This window comes from Vipera ursinii (assembly GCF_947247035.1).
Source record: "Vipera ursinii genome assembly, chromosome: Z".
Classification (NCBI taxonomy): Eukaryota; Metazoa; Chordata; class Lepidosauria; order Squamata; family Viperidae; genus Vipera; species Vipera ursinii.
This window is the reverse complement of record NC_139517.1, coordinates 125,072,470-125,100,134: the sequence shown is the minus strand read 5'-3', so window position 1 is coordinate 125,100,134 and position 27,665 is coordinate 125,072,470. Positions and strand designations below refer to the sequence as shown.

General features: G+C 45.1%; 1 protein-coding gene and 1 long non-coding RNA gene across 2 annotated transcripts in view; one reads left to right on the top strand and one right to left on the bottom strand.

Moving 5' to 3' along the window:
- LOC310648912 overlaps positions 1-27,665 on the bottom strand; it is a 468,719-nt gene that overhangs the window by 148,365 nt on the left and 292,689 nt on the right. The gene's annotated exons all lie outside the window — the stretch shown is intronic.
- The window catches only part of GARS1 (glycyl-tRNA synthetase 1), a 32,811-nt gene continuing 20,327 nt past the window's right edge, over positions 15,182-27,665 (top strand). The window contains exons 1-4 of the mRNA XM_083376986.1: positions 15,182-15,468; positions 22,701-22,802; positions 24,204-24,306; positions 25,940-26,081. Coding sequence (XP_083233112.1) covers positions 15,241-15,468; positions 22,701-22,802; positions 24,204-24,306; positions 25,940-26,081 — 575 coding nt within the window. The 5' untranslated portion in view covers positions 15,182-15,240. The remainder of the gene's footprint in view (positions 15,469-22,700; positions 22,803-24,203; positions 24,307-25,939; positions 26,082-27,665) is intronic.

The window sequence follows — 27,665 nt, the reverse complement described above, 5'->3', positions numbered from 1 at the left end:
TTGATTGAAAGGATGGAAGAAGCCATTATTCCATTTTTTCCCTCTCTTTTCTCACTTTTTTTGTATCTTCTTCTTTCTTTCATATATATATTTACACAAATATGAGCTGCCACTGTTGTGACTACGGACAAATCTTTATTTCCTGTTTCAGCCTAACCCAAGGCCATCCACAGGCAGTAGTCACAACAGTGACAGCTCATATTTGTGTAAATCTAAAATTTACACACACACACACACACACACACACACATACACGTATATATACATATACATATACATATACATATAGATGTGTGTGTGTGTGTGTGTGTGTGTGTGTGTTAAGTGTTTGTTAAGTATTTTAGAATACCTTGCTAGGCCCCAAACACAGGGCAAATCTTATTGCCTGTTTCAGCCTAACCCAAGGCCATCCACAGGCTGTGACAGCTCATATTTGTGTAAAAATTTTGGGTTGCTAACAAAGAATTAAAGGGAGACTAATATGGCCATTTCAAACTCTGAGATGTTCTGAGATTGGCCTAAAGGTTAGAACAATTGCCTAATGTGCAATCGGCCCAGGTTCGAATCTCAGAAGGGTATGGCTGACTGATGAGAACAAATGAGTTTGAAATGGCCATATTAGTCTCCCTTTAATTCTTTGTTAGCAATCAAAAAAAAAATCACACACACACACACACACACACACACACACACACACACTAAAGGTGCTGGATTAGAAACCAGGACATTATGCCAATGCCCTCCAGACCAACAGTGTCTAAAGGTGGAATCATGGCAACTGGACCAAACTTTGTAAATCTGAGACGTTTTTGTGGCAAGAATAGGTATTTTTCAATGACCCCCGTGACTCTCTTGCCTAACTAATTTTGCTCTGATTGATAAAATTTCTTGGATGAGCAACAAAATGTCTCAGATTTACAAAGTTGGTCCAGTTGCCAGGATTCAACTTTTAGAAACCAGGAGACAGGTGAGTTCTAGTGCTGCGGTAGTTGGGTGACTTTAGTTCAGTTGCTCTCCTTCAGGAAGATGAGTGTGGACCACATCCAAAATCTTGCCAAGAAATCCTCAGGACTTTCCTATGAATAGGTAGTCTTCTCTGAAGCCCATCACCAGGAGACGGTGAGTTCTAGTCCTTCCTTAGGAATGAAAGCTGGCTGGGTGACTTTGGCCTAGTTCTTCTGCCTCATCCCAACCCACTTCACAGGCTTATTATTGTAGGGCAGACATGTCAAACACAAGGCCCGGGGGCCGGATCCGGCCTGCGAAGTGGTTTCATGTGGCCCGTGAAGCCATCCTACAGTAGAAACAGTGAAGGAACGGCCCCCACTGCCTTGGTCCTGGCCCAGAGACCCTCCTTCTGCCAGAGACCCCCAGATCTGTCCCACTCCTGCCCAGGCCCTCATAGGCACTCTTGATGTGAACGATGTAGAGCTGGCCACGCCCACCCAGTAGGCCATACGCACTCAAGCCACGGCCACCCAGTAGGCCACGCCCACCATGGCCACACCCACCCGGCCCCCTGAGGGCAACCGCAATGCTGATGCGGCCCTCAATGAAATTGAGTTTGACACCCCTGTTGTAGGGAAAATAGGAGAAGGGGTCTTATATACATTACGATCAGTGCTTTTTTTGTAAAAGAAAAAGGTGCCGGAACTCACACATGTCATACAACCCGCCTTGCCTACCCTACAAGGTTCCATCCAAAAAAGGTGCCGGAACTCCGTTCTGAGCGTTCTATGACAAAAAAAGTGGCCAAGCATCTGAATTTTGATCATGTGACCATGGAGATGCTGCAACGGTTGTAAGTTTGAAATATGGTCATAAGATACTATTTTTTTTAGTGCTGTTGTAACTTTGTACGGTCACTAAATGAACTGTTGTAAGTTGAGGACTACCTATACTTAGTATCTGTCTATCTATCTATCTCCCAAGAAATTCATCTCCCTTAGTCTTCTAACTGAGGATAATCAGCAGCTTTCATTTGTCATTCATGTGAATGAGACAATAAGTAAATTAGGGATTCCTGATTTAACTCTATTTAAAAATAGCTTTTATATGTAACCTGTTGCCCAGTCTAGCTTTAGAGGTAGGAGTGAAGAATCAGAGATCTTCATTCAGCCCTTCCATTGATGTTCACCGTTATTGTTGATGTTAGCTTTATTCTGAGAATAGAATGAAAACGAGAAACACCTTAATTTCCTTATAGCACGGGTCGGCAACCCGCGGCTTCGGAGCCGCATGCAGCTCTTTGAGCCGTCTCCTGTGGCTTCTAGTCGCCCGGTGCACGCGCACCACTCCGAACGGGAGGAGCTGCGCGCGCACCTCTCGGAACAGGCAGAGGTGTGCGCGCACCACTCCGAATGGGAGGAGGTGCGCGTGCACCACTTCAAAGGTTTGGAGAGCTGCACGCGCACCTCTCGGAATGGGCAGCGGTGGTACCTGTTTGGACACCTGCTGGTGTTCGGGCAGAGGTGCGGTTTGGAGACCTGCTGGTGCCGGTTTAGAAAGCTGCTGCATTCTAAACCGGCACCAGCAGATGTCCAAACAGGTGTTCGGGCGGAGGTACGTGTGCACCTCCGCCCGAACACCCGTTTGGACACCTGCTGGTGTTTGGGCAGAGGTGCGGTTTGGAGACCTGCTGGTGCTAGTTTAGAAAGCTGCTGCGGGCTGCAGCAGCTTTCTAAACCGGCACCAGCAGGTCTCCAAACGGGTGTTCAGGCGGAGGTACACGCGCACCTCTCCAAACCTTTGGAGAGGTGCGCGCGCACCTCCGCCCGAACATCCGTTTGGAGACCTGCTGGTGTTTGGGCGGAGGTGTGGTTTGGTCTCCAAACGGGTGTTTGGGCGGCAGTTTGGAGGTCCCGGGGGTGGCTCCGGCGACGCCCGGGCTGAAGGCGGCACCGCAACCCAGCGCCCGTCACCACGGAGACCCGTCGCTGCTGGCGTGCAGGTGCGTCCACATAAAAAAAAGTGGAACCGCGCGCATGTATCCACGCACGCGCATGCGCAAAAAACAAAATGTTTCACGCATGCGCAAAACATTTTGTTTTATGCGCATGCGCGTGCGTGGATGCACACGCGTGGCTCCCACTTTTTTTATGTGTGATGGAACCGGTTCCCAGTGGCTCTTTTGCTTTTTCAGGTTGCCGACCCCTGCCCTATAGATTTAGCATTTTATTCCTGGAAAAGCGTTCAACGAGATTAAAGGGAATCTTTGAGGGCAAACAGAGTTTTTGTTCTATAATATATGCTCTACATGTCCCTGGTTAAAAGAAAAAGAAATCTAATTAGCACTTTTTCTGCAGATAGGAAATACAATCAACACAGTGTAATCAAAATTTTGATTCCTTCTGAGAGAGAAACCATTCAAGAAAAAGAACTAATTGTAAAAAAAAAATCTTCTTGAGTGTTATGGAGGTAAACTTTCTCTCCATTCCCTCCCACACAGGAAAAAGTTTAAATATGCTAAACAATTTTTAAAAAGAGAGAATTTAGGATTTTTTTTTCTTTTAGTAGTGGGCATAGCTGTGTGGCTGGCATTACAACAAGAAAATCTGGGGAGGACATGAAGTTACCACATTTCTCAAACAGGTAATCCTCAATTTACAACCATTCATGCAGTGACTGCTTGAAGATTACAATGGCACTGAAAAAAGTGACATATGACCGTTTTTCACACTTACGACCGTTGCAGCATCCCCATGGTTCCGTGATCAAAACTCAAGACACTTGACTCATATTTATGACCATTGCAGTGTCCCAGGGTCATGTGATCCCCTTTTTGCATCCTTCTGATAAGCAAAATCAATGGGGAAGCCAGATTCGCTTAACAACCGGGTTACTAACTTAACATCTGCAGTGATTCACTTAACAACTGTGGCGAGGAAGGTAGTAAAATGAAGCAAAACTCATTAATGACTGTCTCACTTAGCAACTGTTTTCGTATTGCTGTGTCCCTCTATCTATACAGAAGCGTCACCGCTGAAGGACGTTATTTTATTTTATATATTAACATCTGAAGCTACATCTGTGTACAGGAAGTCCTCGAGTTATGACTGCAATTAGAACAAGAATTTCCATTGCTAAGCAAGGTTAACTGAATTGTGCCTGATGTTACAACCTTTTCTGTCACAGATGATAACCAAATCTGGCTTTCCCCATGAATTTTGCTTGTCAGGATCTGGGGAGGTCGCAAATGGTGGTCACATGATCCCAAGATGCAACAGTCATAAATACATGCCAGTTGCCAAACGCCCAAATTTTGATCACATGACCGTGGGGATGCTGCGGATGTTCATAAGTTCCAGGAATAGATGTAAGTCACTCTTTTCAGGGCTGCTATAATTTTGAATGGCCGTTAAAGAAATGTTCAAAAACCACCTTGTAAATTCTTGAAGTAACTGTAAGTGAAATTGAGGACGGCTGAGCTTCATCAGATTCCGAACACAAGACCAAGGGTACACTCAGCATCACAACCACAATCTTAAACAGTGTTTCTCAACTTGGCAGGTTCAAAATGTGTGGACTTCAACTCCCAGAATTCCATGGTCAGTGTGGAATGCTGGGAATTGAAGTCCACATATCTTAAAGTTGCCATGGATAAGCCCTTTCTGTGGAAAAGCTGCACCTATTTTTTTGTGTGTGGAGATAGTCCTTACAACAGTTCGTTTAGTGACCGTTCAAAGTTACAACAGCACTGGAAAAAGGGATTTATGACCACTTTTCACAGTTACGACCATGATCATGTGATCAAAATTCAGATTATGATTGTTGCTCTGTCCCAAGGTCATGTGATCCCCTTTTGTGAGGACTGAGGCAAGAAAGGATGTAACACGGGATAAAACTCACTTAAGAAATGTCTGGTTTAACAACATAAATTTGGGGGTCAGTCATGGTCATAAGTGGAGGACTACCCGTCCTTGTTATTTTGGTACCTAAATTTCTTCGCTGAACTCTCAGGGCCCTCTGTCTGAGAGCAAAGCCATGTTTTTAATACCTTGGCAAAGAGGTGGTGAGTTTAGCCGGGAGATGAATTGAAGGATCCCTTTTTTTATGGGGCTGATGCTGTGCAGCTGCCTGAGAATCCGAACAATTGCATGAGTCAGTCATGAAGCAGAGATCTGGGCATTAACGCATCAAAGCAAAACTATAGCATTTGACAGGAAAATGGAGCACATGATTGCAAATTAGGCAGAAATGACAACAAACTGGGGCAAGGGGAAGAATCTGCGTTCTTTGGTGAAATGTTTACCAGACAAGATAAATTAGAGGGTGTGAGATTCCGGTTCCTAGGCATTCGGGGGTGAAACGTTTACTAGGAATGGAAAATGGACGGAGACATTTTAAAATGGGTGAAGGCTGGTGGAAGGTTAATGGACAACATGTGGTCTGTTGCAAGAAATAGCAATAGCAATAACAACATCATCAAAATAATAATAATAATGATGATAATGATAATAATAATGATGATGATGATGATGATGATGATGATGTTGAAAGGGATCTTGGAGGTCATCTAGTCCAACCTCCTGCTCAGGCAGGAAACCCAATACCATTTCAGACAAATGAGATACTTGAACACTGCTATCACGTGCCCGCTCGTCCTTCTCTTCATTAAACCATACATACCCAATTCCTGCAACCGTTCCTCATGTTTTATCCTCCAGTCCCCTGATCATCTTTGTTGCTCTTCTCTGCCCTCTTTCTAGAGCAGACATGTCAAACACAAGGCCCGGGGGCCAGATCCTGCCCGCGAAGTGGTTTCATGCAGCCCGCGAAGCCACCCTGGAAACAGTGAGGGAACGGCCCCTGCTGCCTTGGCCCTGGCCCAGAGACCCTCCTTCTGCCAGAGACCCTCAGATCTGTCCCACTCCTGCCCAGGCCCCCATAGGCGCCCTTGATGCCAACGATGTAGAGCTGGCCACGCCCACCCAGCAGGCCATACGCACTCTAACCACGCCCACCCAGGCCACACCCACCCCAGCCCCCTGAGGGCAACCGCAATGCTGATGCGGCCCTCAATGAAATTGAGTTTGACACCCCTGATATAGGGGCTTAACATCTTTTTTACATCGTGGTGACCAAAACTGGATGCAGTTTTGGTTACCATGAATGACTGCCAGAATGAATGACTGCCAGAAGACCGTGAGAAGTCTATGAAAGAACAGGATTCTGCCCAGTTCAGAATTTGACCCCGGGGGGGGGAGGGGGGGGAACATCAAAATAAATACAAAATAAATAAATAAGGAGGATTTTAAAAAGCTAGTATGCTAATAACAAGAAGCTAAAAATGGATTGCTAGTTGGTAAATTAGGATTGAATAGAAAAGTAGGGTGGTTTTATCATACAGAGAAAATGGGCAAGGATCATTTTGCAAAACAGATTAAAAAAGGATGGTTTGCTTTCTCAGAATCCACTAAAATGGCAAGATGGTAAGTCCTTGACTTACAAAAGTTTGTTTAGTGACCATACACGACCATTGCAGCATCCCCACGGTCACGTGATCAAAATTCAGACTCTTAGCAACTGGCTGGTATTTATGACAGTCATAGGGTCCCGGGGTCACGTGATCCCCTTTTGCGACCCTCTGACAAGCAAAGTCAACAGGGAAGCCAGATTCACTTTACAACCGTGTTACTAAATTTACAACTGCAGTAATTCATTTAACGACCGTGGCAAGAAAGGGCGTAAAACAGGGCAAAATCCACTTAACAGCTATCTCACGTAACTGAATCTGAACATCTCAGCCCTGGATGATACAGCACATAGATTATAATTTTGCAGGATCCGAACTCTGATTTGTTTTTTCCCCCCCTTATTCTACTGTTTTTCAGCCTTGGTAATTTAAGATGTATGGACTTCAACTCCCAGAATTCCTCAGAAAGCGTGACTGGCTGAGGAATTCTGGGAGTTGGTCTGTATATATCCTAAAACTTCCAAGGCTGAGGCACCATGGGCTAGTAGTCTAACAGAATTTATTCTGAGAAACCAGGAATTGTCCGAAGTTTATTACCATCATCAGTGACTAACAGAGCAGTCAGCAATTTAGCAGGCTGGAATTTCTCCAGTGGGAAATGGTGGATTCGAGCATGGGGTTGCAAAATTAATTCTGCCACTTTCCTATGCAGGGGCTAGCCACTACAGCTAGTCCTTAACTTACAACTGTTCATTTAGTGTCCCTTCGAAGTTACAATTACACTGAAAAAAGTGACTTATGACCATTTTTCACACTTACAACCATTGCAGCATCATGATCAAAATTCAGACGCTGGGCAACTGACTCATACTTGTGACAATTGCAATGTCCCGGACCCTTTTGCGACCTTTCTGATAAGCAAATTCAATGGGGAAGCCAGATTCACTTAACAACCATGTGACTAACTTAACAGCTGCAGTGGTTCAGTTAACAAGAAAGGTCGCATAATGGAGCAGAACTCACTTAACGAATGTCTCATTTAGCAACAGGTATTGTGGTTGTAAGTCGAGGACAACCTGTGTTCTGGGGGTAGAAGTCCACTCCTCTTAAAGTTGTCCAGGTGGAGAAACATTGCTAAAACATTTTTCTCCAAACTATTTTAATTGCACGCCTTTGCCTGTAAAAAAATATTTGAGTTGCAATACCAACATATAAATGCTTATTTCTGAATAAATTATATAGAATAGAATATATATGCGCTTCAAAGCATGGGTGTCTTCAAATCAGATGCCAGGCAACTTCCTGGCAATATTTTTGAGTGGATTCATTTTTGAGTTCTGAATATGTCATCTGGGGGCTATAACAGGCTTGGGCTGTTCTTTTGTATCCCTGTGTAAAAAGTCATAATTGGCAAATATCTCTTTATGAGAAGGACACTCAGTTTTTGCATTCCAAAACACACAGCTTTAAAACTTCCCATCCTGAGAGCTGCGAAAAACTCACCTCTCTTATAGAAACCCAGAAGCCAGCTTCTGAAATGCAAAGATGTTTCTCAAAAGGACATGTACAAAAGGTGTTGGCTTTAAATCAGAATTAAGAAGTAACTCTGATCATCCCAAGTCAATAACTACGAGTGTTCCTCGGCTTACGAAGACAATTAAGCCTCAAATTTCTGTTGCTCATTTGTTAAATGAGTTTTGCACCTTTCTTTGAGGACCTCCTGTAAAGACATTTTTGCTATTTATTTATTTTATTTTTTTAATAGGTTTACACACTTAGAAGACGGCAGGTGCTTCGTTCCCAAATTCTGGGACCTGAAATTGAATTTGCAACTACCAATCTTTTCCAGTTCCTAGTAGGGTAATCAGTGCGAATTCTTCCCCAGATTTTTAGATCTTTCACGGCTTTCTATCCTCCTTCATCACTTATAGCAGCCCTTATAATGTGCAGCACCTGCACAATGAATTATGCAAGGTGAAATTTAATGTGCCAGAGGACTCATTCATTACTGCAAGCCATTCTGTCCTTCCAAAGAAATGGTGGCTGATATTCAAAAAGAGTCATCATCTTATTTTTAGAAAGTTGATTCAACTGTGATATACACATATATATATATATTCAGATTATTCAGATTATTCCATCTCTTAATATTGGGGGTGAGTTATTACCCCCCGTAGATAAGGCTCGCAATTTGGGTGTCCTCTTAGATTCACAGCTCTCCTTAGATTCTAAGGCTTAGAAGATCATATAGGAGCTGTGACTAGAGGGGCCTTCGCCCAGGTTCGTCTGGTGCGCCAGTTGCGACCCTATCTGGACCGGGATGCCTTGCGTACAGTCACCCATGCACTTGTGACCTCTCGTCTAGACTACTGCAATGCTCTATACATGGGGCTGCCCTTGAGAACCACTCAGAAGCTTCAGCTGGTACAGAATGCAGCTGCACGAGTTCTTTTGAGGGTCTCCCGATACTCCCATATTACACCTCTGCTCTGTGAGCTGCACTGGCTTCCAGTTGCCTTCCGGGTGAAATTCAAGGTGCTGGTGATGACATACAAAGCCCTACATGGCATGGGTCTGGATTACCTACAGGAGCACCTACTGCCGGCGTCAACTTCCCTCCGTCCTATACGTTCCCACAGAGAGGGCCTCCTCAGGGTACCACCGGTCAGAGAATGTCGGCTGGTGACCCCCAGGGGGAGAGCATTCTCGGTGGGTGCACCCTTTGGAACCGCTTACCGGCTGAACTCCGGATGGCCCCCGACCTTCGCTCCCTCCGGCGTGATCTAAAAACTTATCTATTCGAACAAGCCGGCCTGGCCTGATGGGTTTGGGTTTTAACATTATTTTAACTAACCTACAACATTGGGCAGAATCATTCAACTTTAAATCTTGTAACTTGTATTCTTATTTTTATTGCCCTGTACACCGCCCTGAGTCCTTCAGGAGAAGGGCGGTATATAAATTAAATTATATATATATATATATATATATATATATATATATATATATATATATATATATATATATATATATATATATATATAAGTATTTGTCAAGGCTTTTTGAATGGACCTTGCTAATTAACTCTTTCATTCCTGTTTTGGCCCGGCTCAGGGCTTATCCACAGGATATAGTCAACTATGACAGCTCATTATTTGTGCAAATTATTCAAATTGCTAATAAAGAATTTGGGAGGCTAAGATGATCATTTCGAACTCATTATGTTCTCATCAGTTAGTCATACCCTTTATCTGAGATTCGAACCCGGGCTGATTATATATCAGGCAGTGTTTTAACCTCCTGAGCCACGGGGTTCTTTCTCTCTTATATTAGCTGGAAGGCAAGGCAAATGTATGTTTAAGTATTTGTGGCTCAGGAGGTTAAAACACTGCCTGATATATAATCAGCCCGGGTTCGAATCTCAGATAAAGGGTATGACTAACTGATGAGAACATAATGAGTTTGAAATGATCATCTTAGCCTCCCAAATTCTTTATTAGCAATTTGAATAATTTGCACAAATAATGAGCTGTCATAGTTGACTATATCCTGTGGATAAGCCCTGAGCCGGGCCAAAACAGGAATGAAAGAGTTAATTAGCAAGGTCCATTCAAAAAGCCTTGACAAATACTTAAACATACATTTGCCTTGCCTTCCAGCTAATATAAGAGAGAAAGAACATAATGAGTTCGAAATGATCATCTTAGCCTCCCAAATTCTTTATTAGCAATTTGAATAATTTGCACACACACACACATATATATATATATATATATATATATATATATATATATATATATATATAGATGGATCTTTGGTTATTCGGGTTTTTCCCCGCGTAGAACTAAAGGTGTAGGGGCGACGTTTCGACGGAATCCCATCCGTCATCATCAGGCTGGTGGCTTCTGCTTCCTTCTTCTGGGAGAAGCATGTGGCTGTTTGTTCCTCTTTTTTAAACTGCCAGAGGGGGTGTGTTCTGTGGGTGGAGGTGTGCTCTGATTGGGTGGGGGAGTAAGTGTGTTCTGATTGGGTGGGAGTGTGTTTTGAATGGTGGGTGTGTTCTGATTGGGTGGGGATGTGTTTTGACTGGATGGGCTGGTCTCAGCTGCCAGCCTTAGACCTGAGCTGGTGAGTTGTGCTGCTTTTGTTCGGCTTCGTGTTTGTGGTGGTGCCATGTTTTTATAGTGGGTGTCAGTTTGCTTATTGTGTGGTTTGGAGGGGTTTAAAGTGGCTGATGTTGCAGCTGTAGTTAGGTTTCTGTTTTGTGGTTGTGCCTCGTTATCATTGTGGGTTCGGATTTGCTTTTTGAATGGTTGTGTGGTGGTGATGTCATGTGGTGTTATCATGACTTTGGGTCTATCATTCTTGGTGGTTGGGACTCGTCTGTCAATCAAGGCGGGTTCCCAAATGGTTGGTAGGCGAGAGGTATCATCTCGTTTGTTTATGCTGTGGGGGCGTTTTTCTATCTCAATGGCTTCTCTGATTATTCTATTGTTAAAATGTTCAATTTTGGCGATAGTTTTGGTTTTTTTTAAATCAATTTCATGTCCTGTGGCTTCAAAGTGTTGGACCAGGGATGAAGTTTGTTCTCCTTTTCTGAGTGAGTTTTTGTGCTCTTCAATGCGTGCACGTATTCTTCTGTTGGTCTGTCCGATGTATGTGGTGGGGCAGGTGGTGCATGGGATTTCGTATACTCCTTGAGACCAGCCCATCCACTCAAAACACACCCCCACCCAATCAGAACACACCCACCATTCAAAACACACTCCCACCCAATCAGAACACACTTACTCCCCCACCCAATCAGAACACACCTCCACCCACAGAACACACCCCCTCTGGCAGTTTAAAAAAGAGGAACAAACAGCCACATGCTTCTCCCAGAAGAAGGAAGCAGAAGCCACCAGCCTGATGATGATGGATGGGATTCCGTCGAAACGTCGCCCCTACACCTTTAGTTCTACGCGGGGAAAAACCCGAATAACCAAAGATCCACATACGAACACCCGCGAAAACCTCAGAAAACTATATATATATATATATATATATATATATATACACACATACATACATATGCATATGCATATGCATATGCATATGCATATGCATATACGTGTGTGTGTGTGTGTGTGTGTGTGTGTGTGTGTGTGTGTGATATGTTAACTATGAGATTACCTTGCTAGGCCCCAAATCAGCAATAAGCCCAGGTTCGAATCTCAGAAGGGTATGACTGACTGATGAAGACTAATGAGTCAGAAATGCATCTCAGCCTCCCTTAATTCTTTGTTAGTAATTTACACACACACACACATAAATATATAATGTGCAATCAGCCCAGGTTCGAATCTCAGAAGGGTATGGCTGACTGATGAAAACAAATAAGTTTGAAATGTATATCAGTCTCCCTTTAATTCTTTGTTAGCAATGTAAAAAAAAATTTACACAAATATGAGCTGTCACTGTTGTGACTACTGCCTGTGGATGGCCTTCGGTTAGGCCGAAACAGGAAATAAAGATTTGTCCCATATTTGGGGCCTAGCAAGGTAATCTAAATAGTTAACAAGCATTTAACTACATATATATATATACATATACATATATATATATATGTGGATCCTTGGTTTTTCGGGTTTTTCCCCGCGTAGAACTAAAGGTGTGGGCGCAACGTTTCGACGGAGTCCCATCCGTCATCATCAGGCTTTAGCTTCCTTCTTCTGGGAGAAGCATGTGGCTGTTAGTTCCTATTTTTTAAACTGCCAGAGGGGGTGTGTTCTGTGGAGGTGTGCTCTGATTGGGTAGGGGACCAAGTGTGTTCTGATTGGGTGGGAGTGTGTTTTGAATGGTGGGTGTGTTCTGATTGGGTGGGGGGTGTTCTGAGTGGATGGGCTGGTCTCAGCTGCCAGCTCCAGACCTGAGCTGGTGATTGTGCTGCTTTTGTTCGGCTTCGTGTTTGTGGTGGTGCCATGTTTTTATAGTGGGTGTCAGTTTGCTTATTGTGTGGTTTGGAGGGGTTTAAAGCTAAAGCCTGATGATGATGACGGATGGGACTCCGTCGAAACGTTGCGCCCACACCTTTAGTTCTACGCGGGGAAAAACCCGAAAAACCAAGGATCCACATACAGGCACCCGCGAAAACCTCAGAAAACACACACACACACACACACACACACACACACACACACACACACACACATATATATATATATATATATATACACACACACATATATACACACACACATAAACATATCACACAACCAAATATCCTATAGTACAGTGTGTCTGTGATAGGAGAGAGAGGAGGGAGAGAGGGGGAGGGGAAAGGGAGGGGGAGGGGGAGGACAGGGAGGGGGAGAGGGACAGGGAAAGGGAGGGGGACAGGGAGAGAGGGACATGGGAATGGGGAGAGGGGAGGGGAAGAGGGAGGGGGAGGGGGAGAGGAAGAAGGGGAGAGGGAGAGGGAGGGAAAGGGGAGGTGGGGAACAGAATCGCAGTTGGGGGAGAAAACAGCAGAGAGAAAGAAGAAACTGTCAACAGAGGCTTTGCTGAGGGGGAAGAAGCAGAGCCAACGGAAGGAGGAGGGCTGCCATCTCGTGGCCACAACGGTCTGCTTCACACCTGCACTTGCATAATCTCCCCAGGAAGAAAAGAGTGGTTTTCAAAGGGAAACAGTATGAAAGAACAAAAAATAAAGCGGGCAGGGGAGGGGTTTGCATAAAATTGTGGAAGCTGCTTTTTTTTTTTTTGCAAGAAGCAATCCAAGAAGAGCTACTCAAAAACGAGAACTATAATTCCTTCCTTTCGGGTCTAAGGAAATTCTCAGTCATCCAGGTCGTAGTTATCCAAAATGTGCTTTTTTACGAGGCGACTTTACTTTGTTTTTTCTTTGACAACGTTTCGTGAAAGGTCTTCCAAGAAGAAAAGGAAGTCCAGTTGCCTTGTAAAAAAAACACCTTTGGGGACTCCTTTCTTTCTTTCTTTCTTTCTTTCTTTCTTTCTTTCTTTCTTTCTTTCTTTCTTTCTTTCTTTCTCTTTCTTTCTTTCTTTCTTCCTTCCTTCCTTCCTTCCCTCCCTCCCCTCTCTCTCTCTCTTTCAGTTTGTATGTGCACACCTTGTTGTTATTCTTACAAAAAATAATAGGAAATGCATAAAACTTCTCCTTCCCATCTCCAATTCCCCTTCTCCTTTCTCTTCGCCTTCTCCTTCCTTCCTTCCCTCCCTCCCTCCCCTCCCTCCCCTCCCGCCACCTCCCTTCCTCCCCCACTTCTTGTCCCTTCCTCCCTTTTCTCTCTCTCTCTCTCCCTCCCTCCCTTCCTCCCTCCCTTACTTTCCCTCGCTTGTTTGAGTTGAGCAGCCATTAGTTGTGAAATAAATCCATAACTAATGCTGCAGAGGTGGATGCCTGCCCTGGATGGAGTGGGGTGGGTGGGTGGGTGGGGTGTCGGGCTAGGTCAGGGGTCCCCAACTTATTATTATTATTATTATTTATTTAATTTATATACCGCCCTTCTCTCAAGAGACTCAGGGCGGTTAACAGGGCAATATGTAAAAGACAGATACAAAAGTTAAAATTATTAAAACATGATTAAACAATGCCCATAGTACAAATTTAAAATTAAAGTCATAATAACAAACCCACCCCGTCCCATCAGGCCAGGCCCGCTTCCTTAAAGAGATGGGTTTTAAGGTCGCGCCGGAAGGAGCGGAGGTCGGGCGCCATCCGGAGCTCAACTTATGGGGCTGTGGCCCATTACCGGACCATGGCCTATTTGCAACTGGGCTGCAGCACTCACAGCACCACAATGAAGCTGTGCGTGTGCACACACCTGCCCTTCGCACAAAACCATCCCCTCTTTTCCCCCCCCTCCCTCCCAATGGGAATTGCTGGGCTAGATGACCTTCAGGAACCCTTCCCAGCTGGGCATTCAAGGATGGTGGGTGATCCCCTCCTAGTGGCTCATTCGCCTAAGAATTCAAAAAGCTTTGCCAATCTCTACAGGTAAGTCCTCGACTTGCAACAGTTCATTTACTGACTGTTCAGAGTTACAGCGGCCCTGAAAAAAAAAAGAAAAAGACGCATGGCCGTTTCCCACACTTATGACCGTTGCAGCATCCCCCCACTGTTACAGGATCAAAACTCAGATCCTTGGCAACTGAGGCTTTTTTTAAAAAAATGGCAATTGCTGTGTGTGTGTGTGTGTGTGTGTGTGTGTGTCTCTCTCTCTCTCTCTCTCCCCACCCCCGGTCATGGGATCATTTTTTTTATTTATTTTACGAAATTTTGACAAAGCAAGTCAATGGGGAAGCCAGATTCGCTTCAACAACCAGGTTACTGAGGCAAGAAAGGGCAGTAAAATGGGCCCAAACTCACTTCGCAAATGTCTCACTTAACCACGGAAAAATTTTCGGGGGGGTTTTTCCCCCCCCCCTCCCTTGTGGTCGTAAGTCGAGGACTACCTGTATTTCCCTGCGGGCGGGGGCAGGAGGAGGGGCGGGGTTTACTCTCTCTCTCTCTCTCTCTCTCTCTCTCTCTCTCTCTCTCTCTCTCTCTCTCTCTTATTTTCTTCTCTCTCATTCTGGCGCGCGCGTGTGCGCGCGCACCGCCTCCTCTCCTGCGGCTTGGGACGCGCGCCGGGCAGACCGAGGGCGCAGGCGGGCCGTCGCTAAGCAACCGTCCTGGGCCCCCCTCCGGGGGGGTGGAGCCGCGCATGCGTGGCGCCGCCCCTCTCGAGCCGGCCTAGGCGGAGCTGGCGAGGCGGCGCCGCCTGCGATTTCATCATGCGGAGGGCCGCGCCTCCCCCTCGGCCTGCCCGCCCGCCCGCTCCATGCCGTGGCGCTTCTGCGTTGTGATCGGCCGCCTCAGCAGCAGCAGCAGCAGCGCCCGCCTCCTGGCCGCCCTCCTGCCCCGCGCCTGGCTCCACGCGGCCCAGCCCTCCTCCGCCAGCACCCGGCCTCGCCGCCCGACCCCGCCGGAGCCCGGCCTCGGCGCCAGCATGGACGGACCCGCCGCCGAAGCGCTCCTGGCGCCGCTCAGGCAGGCGGTGCGGCTGCAGGTGAGGGCCGCCTGGCGGGCCGTTCCGCCCATCGCTCCGACTACATGTCCCATCTCTGGAGGATGGGCTCGGGCGGGGGGGGGAGGGTCCCAGCCGATCTTCCCTGATCTATAGGATTCCCTCCCTCCCCCCCCCCCGCCCGCTCCCTCAGATCTCTTGGACTGCCAAACTCCTGAATCGGGGGCAGGGGATGATGGTGGGTGTAGTCCAACCCCTCCCTCTCCTCCCCCAGTGGTCCCAGGAGAGGAAAATTTATTTTATTTTTTTTATTTTAATTCCATTTATATCCCGCCCTTCTCCGAAGACTCAGGGCGGCTTACAAGCTTAGCAGTAGCCTTCATTCTATGTATATGCCTGCTTATTAGGGCTTTCACACACCCCCTAAGCGGCATTATTACAAAGTCAGCTTAACTGCCCCCAACAACCTGGGTCCTCATTTTACCTACCTCGGAAGGATGGAAGGCTGAGTCAACCTTGAGCCTGGTGGGACTCGAACCTGCGCTAATTGCAGGCAGCTGGTGTCACTTAAGGAGGCATCAGCCCACTGCTCCACCGAGGCTCTTTTATTTTATTTTATTTTTTAGGAAAAGGGGCTCCTCCGCTGCAAGATGTAGATGGGCTACAACTCCCATCTGTGCTGGCTGGAGAAGATGGGAGTTGAAGTCCGGCATGTGTCCCTATGCTAAGGGGAGGTTGAGTTTTGGGAAGAAATAGATTCTGAATCGAAAGGGCCTCCTGGATGTTTTATCCTTGCCCCCCACCCCAAAAGCCCAATTTTTATGATGGGGGGGGCTTTGCTTAGATGCTGGATCTTAAGGCTTTTAGGGAACCCCCCAGTTAAATAATTACCAATTTCTTGATGTTGGCCTCGAGATACTTTAAGGCAGGGGTCTTCAAACTTGGCCCTTTTATGACTTGTGGACTTCAACTCCCAGAATTCCTCAGCCAGGGCACCCTGGCTGAGGAATTCTGGGAATTGAAGTCCAGAAGTCATAAAAGGGCCAAGTTTGAAGATCCCTGCTTTAAGGCAATGTACGCCCCCCCACCCCCACCCAATTAATCTTCCCTGGTGTGCTGGGAGTAAATCTTTCTTATCACTCTTTTCTCTTCCCCATTTGCTTGCGCCTTGAACCATTGAGGTCTGTTATCTTGAGGTTGCTCATCTCTAGAGTTGCCTTATCTGCCTTTTGAGGTCATCTCACCTCCTCCGTGATTGATCTGGGTCACTTCCCAAGAGCAGATCCAGTGGCTTTTGTTGAAGGGGTTGATTTGTTATGTTCTTGTCCCAATGAAACGCTCCGTTTTGGTGCTCTTGGGTATAATTTGATTTGGCTTCTTGCACTGGAAGATGTGCTTGGATCTTCTCAAGTAACTGATCTCCCTGCGACCTTTCTTCAGTTTTGTAAGTTTGACCTCACAAACGTGCCACCAGAAGTGTACCTGTCTTGGAAGTTTTGGGGCACACACGTTTCATCCATTGCACTGACTGACGTAGCCTTTTGTTTTCTTGGGGGGGGGGAGAAGAGGCCCTTCCAATTGTTAGGATGAAATTTCCCTTCCTTGGATCTGCTTTTTATGTCTTAGCCAGCCTCTCAAATGGAAATTGTCCCTCTTAAAAGGCCTGTGTTTATTTGACACAGCTGTCAAATCTGACGGCTAAGCAAAGTGTTCTATAGAGGTAGTCCTTGTTTTATGACTTTAATTGGGACTGGAATTTAAGTCAGGTGTGGCTGTTAAGCAAGTCGTCATGTCGTTTGACCTGATTTCTTTTAACAACCATTTTTGCATGATTGTTAAATAGACCATACAGTCATTAAGTAAATACAGCTTTCCCAACCGATTTTGCTTGCCAGATTGGGAAGGATGCTGTAGCCATCGTAAATGTAAATGAGTTGACAAGGGCCAGGATTGCAGTCACATGATGGAAAGGGTGGTGTGACGGTCATAACTTTGAGGATGGGTCATAAGTCACTTTTTCTGAGGGTACTGTAAGTTTAAACTGTCATATGTTGAGGACTATAGACTGTAGTTCTGTTTATTCAAGATTTACACTTAATTGAATGGATAGTTCTGTTCCGTGTGCCTCTTATTTTTTGCTTAGCAAGTCACAGGGGGAAAAAAATGCGTCAGAATGTCTTTTAGGGAACAGGATTGGTAGCATCTTAATTGGAATAAGCTTTTGTCTTTTTCTGAATCATCCTGCACCTCCCAAAACTGATTGAATTACAAAAAGTGGTTGAAGTGAAAAAGCCAAGGAGCTGGCTTCAGAGCTTGGAAGCAACTATGAAGAATGAGCAGTGACTTTTTCGTGGAAATACTCCTGCATTTTTCCTGCTGACTTAAGGGAGAAATTTTTTAAATTCAGGCTGATCCATGATGGAACTGAAGAATCACATGGCGATGTAACATTGTCAAAAGAGGCATTTTGGTCTGTCCAATGAAGAGGATGCTTATAAGCGACGTTTTCAGCCTTTGTCCTAAAAGCAGTGTTTTTTCCACCGTGGCAACTGTTAAGATGGGTGGACTTCAACTCCCAGAATTCCCCCCCTGCTGGCTGGGAAATTCTGGGAGTTGAAGTCCGCCCATTTTAAAAGTTGCCAAGGTTGAGAAGACACTGCTGTAAAGTCAGCCTTGCTTATTTCAGAGGGACAGGAAGAAGAGCTCTCTTGATTTCCACCCTGGAAGTCTCCTTGATTAGAGATCAGTGTGGCTGGGAGGGGTTAATGTTTTCCTGCTGCAGTGGTGCCTGATGCAATAAGGGACTGTAAACAAAAGGGCGGGTCCTTTTGATTGATAGATAGATAGATAGATAGATAGATAGATAGATAGATAGATAGATAGATAGATAGGATAGAGCTGGCCTAAAATTTGCCACATCAGTATGTGGGGCTGGAAGAAGGGGGTGCCTGCTGATCCTCCCTCCACTCTTCACCCCCAGTTCTCCTCTCTCTGTTGCTTGAAGAGATCTCAGTATCTTATATCCCTTCAAAAGGCATGTATGCTTTACTGGGGATTTCCTTTCTATTTCGCTTTCGCTCTTAGAACTAAGAGCACTGCAGATCTACAGCTCTGATTCCTGCAATAGCAATGCTTGTCCTCCCTTTTCCTCCAACTGACTGTCTGAATGTTCTTCTTCTTTAAAAAAAAAACCCTCCTGCCACGTTTGCCTGCAACTGCAGCTTTCTTTTAAAAATAGAGGCAGATCTTGAGAACTGGCATTCTTCTTCCTTTCCCCCGCTTGCATTGTTAGGTTTGAGATTTATGGTATTTGGAGTTGCCCTCTTGTGGAGAGACCCAGCCCGTGGTGGGATTGCCAAGAATCTGACACAACTGAATGGATAACAGCATTGTCAATCAGAATAGGAGTCGGGAGGGATATTTAGTCCAGCCCCCTGGTCAAGCAGGAGACCTTATACCAGGGGGTCTTCATACTCGGCCCTTTTATGACTTGTGGACTTCAACTCCCAGAATTCCTCAGCCAGTATGCCTGGGGAGTTGAGGTCCACAAGCAGGGCCCTTCAAACTGGATCCTTTTATGACTTGTGGACTTCAACTTCCAGAATTCCTCAGCCAGCATGCCTGGCTGAGGAATTCTGGGAGTTGAAGTCCACAAGTCATAAAAGGGCCAAGTTTGAAGGCCCCTGCCCTATACCAATACAGACAAGCTCCAGTGATGAAACACCCACAACTTCTGCAGGCAAGCTGTTCCACTACAAGTAGTCCTCAACTTACCACAGTTCGTTTAGTGATGGCTCAAGTGTACATCACTGAAAAAAAGTGACTTACGACCGTTTTTCACACTTACGACCGTTGCAGCATCCTCATGGTCACTTGACCAAAATTCAGACACTTGGCAACTGATTCATGTTTAAGACGGTCACATTGTCCCGGGCAGTGCTTTTTTTGTAAAAGAAAAAGGTGCCGGAACTCACACATGTCATACAACCCGCCTTGCCTACCCTACAAGGTTCCATCCAGAAAAGGTGCCGGAACTCCGTTCTGAGCGTTCTATGAGGAAAAAAGCCCTGGTCCTGGGGTCCTGTGAACATCTTTTGCGACCTTCTGACAAGCACAGTCAATGGGGAAGCCAGATTCACTTAGCAGCCATGTTACTAAGTTAACAGCTGTAATGATTCACTTAACGACTGTGGCAACAAAGGTCATAAAATGGGGCAAAACTCATTTAACATATGTCTCACTTAGCCATATACGTTTGGGGCCCAATTGTGGTCGTAGGTTTGAGGATTACCTGTTGTTAATTGTTCTAACTGTCAGGAAGTTTCTCCTTAGTTCCAGGTTGCTTCTCTCCTTGACTGGTTTTCATCCGTTAATTCTTGTCCTGCCTTCAGATGCCTTGGAGAATAGCGTGACTGCCTCTTCTTTGGGGCAGCCCCTGAGATACTGGAACACTGGTATCATGTCCCCCCTCGTCCTTTTTTCTAGATAAGCCATACCCAGTTCTTGCAACCCTTCTTCATATGTTTTAGTCTCCAGGCTTTTATTTAATTATCTTAGTTACTCTTTTCTGCATTTTCTTCCAAAGCTGCCTCCTCCTCCTCCTCCTCCTCTTGTAAAATAACTAATTCCTTGTCCACTTTCAGTTGTGCTTTTATCCATAGCTTTCAACTCAAATTTGACTTTCTTCCTTCAACAACAACAACAACAATAATAAAGTTGGAAGGTACCTTTGAGGTCATCTAGTCCAATCCCCTGCTCAGGCAGCAAACCCTATACCATTTCAGAGAAATGGCCATTTTCCCTATCCTGTTTCCCGACACTCCCATGTCACACCTCTGCTCCGCGAGCTGCATTGGCTTCCAGTTGTCTTCCGGGTGAGGTTCAAGGTGTTAGTAATGACCTACAAAGCCCTTCATGGCATGGGTCCGGAATACCTTGGGGAGCACCTGCGGCCGGCGTCAACTTCCCTCCGCCCAGTACGCTCCCACAGAGAGGGTCTCCTCAGGGTGCCACCGGTCAAAGAATGCCGACTGGTGGCCCCCAGGGGGAGGGCCTTCTCTGTGGGCGCGCCAGATTTATGGAACCATCTTCCGGTCGAGCTCCGGATGGTGCCTGATCTCTGCTCCTTCCGGCGCGATCTTAAAACCTACCTTTTTGAACAAGCTGGCCTGGCCTGATGGGATGGGGTTGGTTTTATAAATCAGTCTTAACTTTTAATCTGTATTAATTTATTACAGGCATTGCTGTTTAATTACTTTTTAATTTTTGTATTTTGTTTTTTATTATGTATTGCACTGTTCACCGCCCTGAGTCCTTCGGGAGAAGGGCGGTATACAAATTAAATTAATAATAATAATAATCATCATCATCATCATCATCATCATCTCTGCTTGGGGAACCAGAACTGGGTGGTGTAAAAGAGATTTTTTTTTTTAAGAAAATGAATGCAGTACAGGCACGAGTAGAAATGGGAACAGAATTTTCATTGCTAAGCCAGGTGGTTGTTAAGTGAGTCGTGCTCAAGTTTAGAAACATTTTTGCCACGATCGTTAAATGAATCATGTGGTTGTTAAGCGAATCTGGCTTCCCCTGTTGATTTGGCTTCTCAGAGGCCAGCTGGGCAAAGTCACATACGGTGATCCCGTGATCCCAACATGCTTGCAGCCATTGTAAATACGAGTTGTAGTCCCAACACATAGTCCGCAGGCTTTTTATTGATTCAGGCCACCAATTTGAACTCTTTCCTGGAGTGTCATCGTTGAAGAGGGGATTTTCCCAGTCCTGTTTAAACACTTCACAACATGGGCCACTCCGAATTACCACAATTCCAGTTTGGATTCTATTGTGCAATAGCCCAATGACACTTTACTGTACACTTACCTTGCTCTGTACACCACCCTGAGTCCCTCGGGAGAAGGGCGGTATATAAAAACAAACAAATAAATAAATAAATAAAATGTGTATCATTTTGCAGGGGGTTAGACTAGGTGACCTCCAAGGTCTCTTCCAACTTTATTATTATTGTTGTTGTTGTTGTTATTATTATTATTATTATTATTATTATTATTATTATTATTATTATTATTAATCATCGCACAGTCTGCCAGATGTTCAGACTGGATTTGGCATTTTTGTCTACCTGTCGAGTCCTTACCAAGGACCTGGGATTGGCAGATGTGGGTGTTTGATGGTATTACAGATATCGTTGCAGGATGGAAGCTGTTGTTGTTCTTATTATTATTTGTTCATCTTATGCCGAAATATGGGTATAGACGTTTAAAAAAGGAGAGAGTAAAAAGGAGAGAATCTCTCTCTTTTTTTCTTTCACTTAGTGCAAACAGTCCTTGACTTACGACCACAACTGAGCCAAAAATTTCTGTTGTTACGCGAGATGTTTTAAGTGAGTTTTGCTCCATTGTACAACTTTTCTTACCACAGCTGTTAAGCGAATCATAGCTGTCGATAAGTTAGTACCCTGGTTGTTAAGTGAATCTGGTTTCCCCATTGACTTTGCTTAACAGATGGTCGCAAAAGGGGATCACAGGATCCGGGGACACAGTGACCGTCATAAATATGAACCAGTTTCCAAGCATCCGAATTTTGATCACGTGACCATGGGGATGCTGCAAAGGTTGTAACTGTGAAAAACGGTCATAAGTCACATTTTTTCAGTGCCCTTTTGACTTTGAACAGTCACTAAACGAACTGTTGTAAGTCAAGGACTACCTGTGTCTCCAAGAGGAAACATGATGCTTTCAGCCGCCTAGGAGTGTTATGAAGTTCAAGGCACGTCTGGTGTTTGGTTTGTAAAATGAAATTACCTTCATAATTTGCTCTTTATTTCGCCTCTTTCAGAAAGTTAAAAATAAATAAATATTAAATTCATTTGCTGCATGTCTTTCCCTATTTAATTTTCCTTCCCCCCCCCCCCCGTCTCTGTGCAGTTTCTCCCCCACACCAAGTTTTTGGGATTGTTCTACTGCAGGGGTCTTCAAACTTGGCCCTTTTATGACTTGTGGACTTCAATTCCCAGAATTCCTCAGCCAGCATGCCTGGCTGAGGAATTCTGGGAGTTGAAGTCCACAAGTCATAAAAGGGCCAAGTTTGAAGACCTCTGTTCTAGTGTTTCAGCCGAGAGCAGACAGCCATCAGTTGCAGATCCTTGAATTTAGATTTCTGTCCTGATCAGGAGGTTGAACGTGATGCCCTCAAGAGATGAGTTCTAAGGTTCCCTGGCCTAAAATACGCCTCTGAATGATTGTTTTTTCCCCAAGGGAGAGCTTGTTCGAAAGCTGAAGGATGAGAAGGCTCCCCAGATGGATGTAGATAAAGCTGTGGCTGAACTCAAAGCTCGGAAGAGGCTCCTAGAAGCCAAGGTGAGTCTTGGAATCAAACTTCCCATCCCTGTTTCTTTTTTTATTATTATTATTATTTTATTTTATCCAGAGTAAATGGCTTATTTCACCCATAAAATCTTAATTCAGCGTTTCGTATCTGCAGGGTAAAATACGCAGCAGGATTCTACATTTCTCCTCAGTTCCCCCAACAAAGTCACACACATAAAAAAAAAATCCTCATTTTTAACGAAATACAGTTACACTGTGTTCATTTTAATGACGATGGTAAGCAACAACAGAACACTTATATTTTTGGGTTGAGATTGGCAAGTGCCGATGGCTGCGTATAAAAACTAATATCCACTTTTTCAGACCAGCAGATGCAAGGACAAGTTGAAGTTAATTACAGCAGAAACTAAATTTTCTGACCTTCATCTGGCTCAACCTTGTAATTTGGGATTGCAGCAGCCACTGCTCCTTGTTTTCTAGCTTGATCAGACCAATATTTTGGCTGGTATTTCTGTCCCTTTGTACTTGTTTGGAAATCAGCTTCCCTGTGTTTCTTTTCTGAAAACACAGGTCCTCTACATACGACCCACAATTGAGCCCAAAATTTCTATGGCTAAGTGAGATGTTTGTTAACTCAGTTTTGCCCCATTTTGAGACCTTTCTTACCACACTTGTAAAGTAAATCATTGCAGTCGTGAAGTTAGCCACACGGTGTTGTGATTCAGGGTCAGCCTGTGGGTTCGGCAGTTGGGTCGGACGACTCAGAGGAGGAGGGGGGTGTTGAAGACCTTGCAGAGGGGGTTGAAGATCTTGCTGATGAGAGCCCTCAGCCAGGCCCCTCCCACTTGGTCACCACGGAGACCCAGCTGTGTGAGCCTGACAGCGTGGATGAAGATGACCTACAGCTGGCCCTGTTCAAGGACGCCCGACGCAGGAGGCAGTCAATTAGGAGTAAACAGAGGAAGGCAATGGGGCTCCTCGGAAGGAGGCAGAGAGAAGCCACGCCTTGAACTCTATATAAGGGGAATGTGTGGGAGGGCTGGTTTGCTGAAGGCAACCGCTTGGATAGTTCCTGTTTCTTAAAGCTCCTGTTTCTTGGTTCGTGTCTTGTTTGTTTTTGTAGCTATAAATTTGGCAGGCGTAATTCCAGCCTCTTGCCTTCTTGTAAAAGGGGTTGTCCCTGCCTTTTCTGCAGGGCCGGTAGCAGGCTGGTACAGAACACACGGTTGTTAAGTGAATCTGGCTTCCCCTTTGGATTTTGCTTGTCAGAAGGTCACAAAAGGGGGAATCCCATGATCCCGGGACGCTGCCACCGTCATAAATACGAACCAGGGGCCAAGCGTCTGAATTTTGACCACGTGACCACAGGAGATGCCGCAGTGTATAACTGGACATCATGGCTGCACATGATTCTGTGTTTTATTTTTTTAGGAGCTGGCTCTGCAGCCTAAGGACGACGTTGTGGACAGGCTTAAAATGGAAGATACTTTGAAACGAAGATTTTTCTACGACCAGGCCTTTTCTATTTATGGAGGTACTATATACCTCTCCATAGCATGGCATTCTTCCTTGTAATTAGCCGTCAGTTTTATGACATACGTGTCATTTATTAAAAAATATATATTTAATATGTATACAGATAAAAGATATTTAATTAGCAGTAGATATCCTAACGTTCTCAGTCCAACTCAAAGCATGGGAAAAATCTTGTTTTAATGTCTTAAGTCACTTATTTTAATGTTTGACACTTGGTGGAGCAGTGGGCTAATGCCTCCTTAAGTAACACCAGCTGCCTGCAATTAGTGCAGGTTCGCGTCCCACCAGGCTCAAGGTTGACTCAGCCTTCCATCCTTCCGAGGTAGGTAAAATGAGGACCCAGATTGTTGGGCTTTGTAATAATGCCGCTTGGGAGGGGAGGGAGGCGAAAGCCATAATAAGCAGGCATATACATAGAATGAAGGCTATTGCTAAGCACATTGATTTGTGCTTCTTAGATTGTAAGCCGCCCTGAGTCTTCGGAGAAGGGCGGGATATAAATGGGATTTAAAAAATTAATAAAAAAAAACTTCCCTAAGTCACTGTGTGCGAGTTGGGCAACCATATAAATTTGTTTAATGAATAAACATAAAGGGGAAAAAAAACAACACTGAAATAACGAAGCCAGGCATTAAAACCAGCGGTTCCCAACCTTTTCTGTACCCTGCACCCCTAGAACGCTTCCGATATATTCTCGCACCTCTTACAAAAGTAACGGCAACAAATTATGCATATGCACCATAATTTTGGAAACTCACGTTTTTGCACCCCCTGGGATATCGTCTCGCACCCCCCCCCCCCAAGATTGGGAACCCCTGCATGAAAGCCTCAAAGTGGACTCAGCTGAAAGAGTGCTGGAGAAAAAGTGGTTTCGTTCTCCATGAAGAGAGGTAGAAGCATGTAGGGACAGAATGGTTTTCTTCTCCCCCACCACCTACAGAATGATGGAGATAATACAAACCTGCAGCGCTGTAATTTCATAGGAACAATAAATGAAGCTCAGTTCTCAGTTGTGACCTGTGGCTTGAAGTAAGCGCAGGCTAGATGCACGTTTTGTATTCTGACAATCTGATTCTACTCCCTAGGATTCCAGAAGTGGTTTCCTTCCTTCCTTCCTTCCTTCCTTCCTTCCTTCCTTCCTTCCTTCCTTCCTTCCTTCCTTCCTCCCTCCCTCCCTCCCTCCCTCCCTCCCTCCCTCCCACCTTCCTTGTCTTCACCCTGCCATCTCCCCCTTCTCTGTCTCCTTCCCTTCTTCCTATTCCCCCCTCCTCCTGTCTCTTTCCTCTTGTCTTTCCTTTTTTCCTCCCTTTCTTCTTCCTATCTAGTCCTCCTTGCTTCCTTCCCCTCTTCCTCTTCTTCCTCTTCTCTCTTTTTCCTTCCTTCCTTCCTACCTCTCTCTTCACACCTTCCTTCCTTCCTTCCTTCCTTCCTTCCTTCCTTCCTTCCTTCCTTCCTTCCTTTCTTTCTTTCTTTCTTTCTTTCTTTCTTTCTTTCTTTCTTTCTTTCTTTCTTTCTTTCTTTCTTTCTGTCTCTCTGTCTCTTCCTCCCTCCCCCCCTCCCTTATCAGATTGAACGGAAGATGTTGTTAACAGGATTTGTGGATTTTTGTTTGCCTGCTTTGTTTCTTGCAGGAGTGAGTGGTCTGTATGACTTTGGTCCTGTGGGTTGTGCCTTGAAGAACAACATAATTCAGGCCTGGAGGCAGCACTTCATCCAAGAAGAGCAGATTTTTGAGATAGATTGTACCATGCTGACACCCGAATCTGTTCTGAAGTAAGCACAGAGGTCTCTGCGTAAAACGCTTAGCTTTCCGAATCCTCAGTCTCTTCAAACGTTTGTTAGAACCATCTCTTACTGCGACTGTCTACAAACCTGGTTTTCTCAGGGAGTCATAATCTCGCTATTACAAAATGTGGTCTGTATGGTCTAAAAGTAAATTGTGATTGCATCCGTAATACTGTGTTCCCTGCTGGTCACTGCACCGCAAAGGGTTGAAAGTGTGGCTTTGGTTCAGGGGAGGCCAACTAAGATGATCCAGAGGTTGCAACAGTTTTTCTAGGAGGAAAAGTTGCGACATTTGGACCTTTTAGCTCTGGAAAGAAGGCAGACGAGAAGGGACACGATTTAAGCGCCCAGAATTAAGCGTAGTAGGGAATCAAATGAAAAAGGGAAGCTATGTTCTTCTTTCCAAATACAAATATTACCCTCTGACGTCACCCAGTGAAATGAGAAGCTGGAAGAATTGGGACAGACCAAAAGGAAATATAATGACTTTTGGAATTCTCTCCTGTGATCTGCGCCGCTGGTGACCAGTTTAGTGGGCTTCGGAAACGGATTGAACCTATTCTTGGAGGTCCTGGAGATCCATGTTGCCCTTAACAACAGTTCATTTAGCGACTGTTCAAATTTACAAGAGCATTGAAAAAGTGATTCCCCCCCACACACACACACTTAGGACCAGTTGCAGCATCCTCATGCTTGTGTGACCAACATTCAGGCGCTTGGCAATCGATTCATGTTTGTGACGGTTGCAGTGTCCCAGGGTCACTTTGGCAAAGTCCATGGGGAAGCCAGATTCACTTAACAATCGGATGACTAATTTCACAACTGAAGTGATTCACTTAACAAGAAAAGCCATAAAATGGGGGCAAAGCTCACTTAACGACATAAATTGTGGTCGTAAATTGAGGAGTATCTGTAGTCCTAAATCTGAAAATCCCATTCATCATCTGAAAACCGCAAAGTTTGAACCTGGTTATATGCCTAGGCGCTGTGTCCAGAAATCATATTAACTTGTCTTCCCTGAAGAATCATGAAAGTACAATTTGCTTTCCTCCCCTCCCTCCCTCCCTCCGCTGTGGTGGTGCAGTGGTTAGAATGCAGTATTGCAATCTAACTCTGCCCACAGCCTGGAGTTCGATTCTGACCAATTGAAGGTTGACTCGGCCTTCCATCCTTCTGAGGTCAGTAAAATGAAGAGCCAGATTGTTGGGGGAAATAGGCTGACTCTGTAAACCACTTAGAGAAGGCTGCAAAGCACTATTGGGTGGCATATAAGTCATAATTGCTAGTGCTGTTTTTCCCCACTTCTCTTCCAGCTACTGTCCCTCCTTCTTCCCACAAAAATTCAAGAGTCAGTCTAAGTTCCTCTATTGCACATCATAAATCGATTGATTGATTGCATGCATGCCGTCAAAGAACTGTTGACTTTAGATAGATTTTCTCCAGGAGTAGCTTCATTAAGTTGACAGCCCTTCTCTCCTACTTAGTTCCTCATCAAATTACATCACTTTTGCCATTAGATTTTTCTGAGGATTATTATAACCTAGTATATAGGCTTATATATTGCCCCATAGT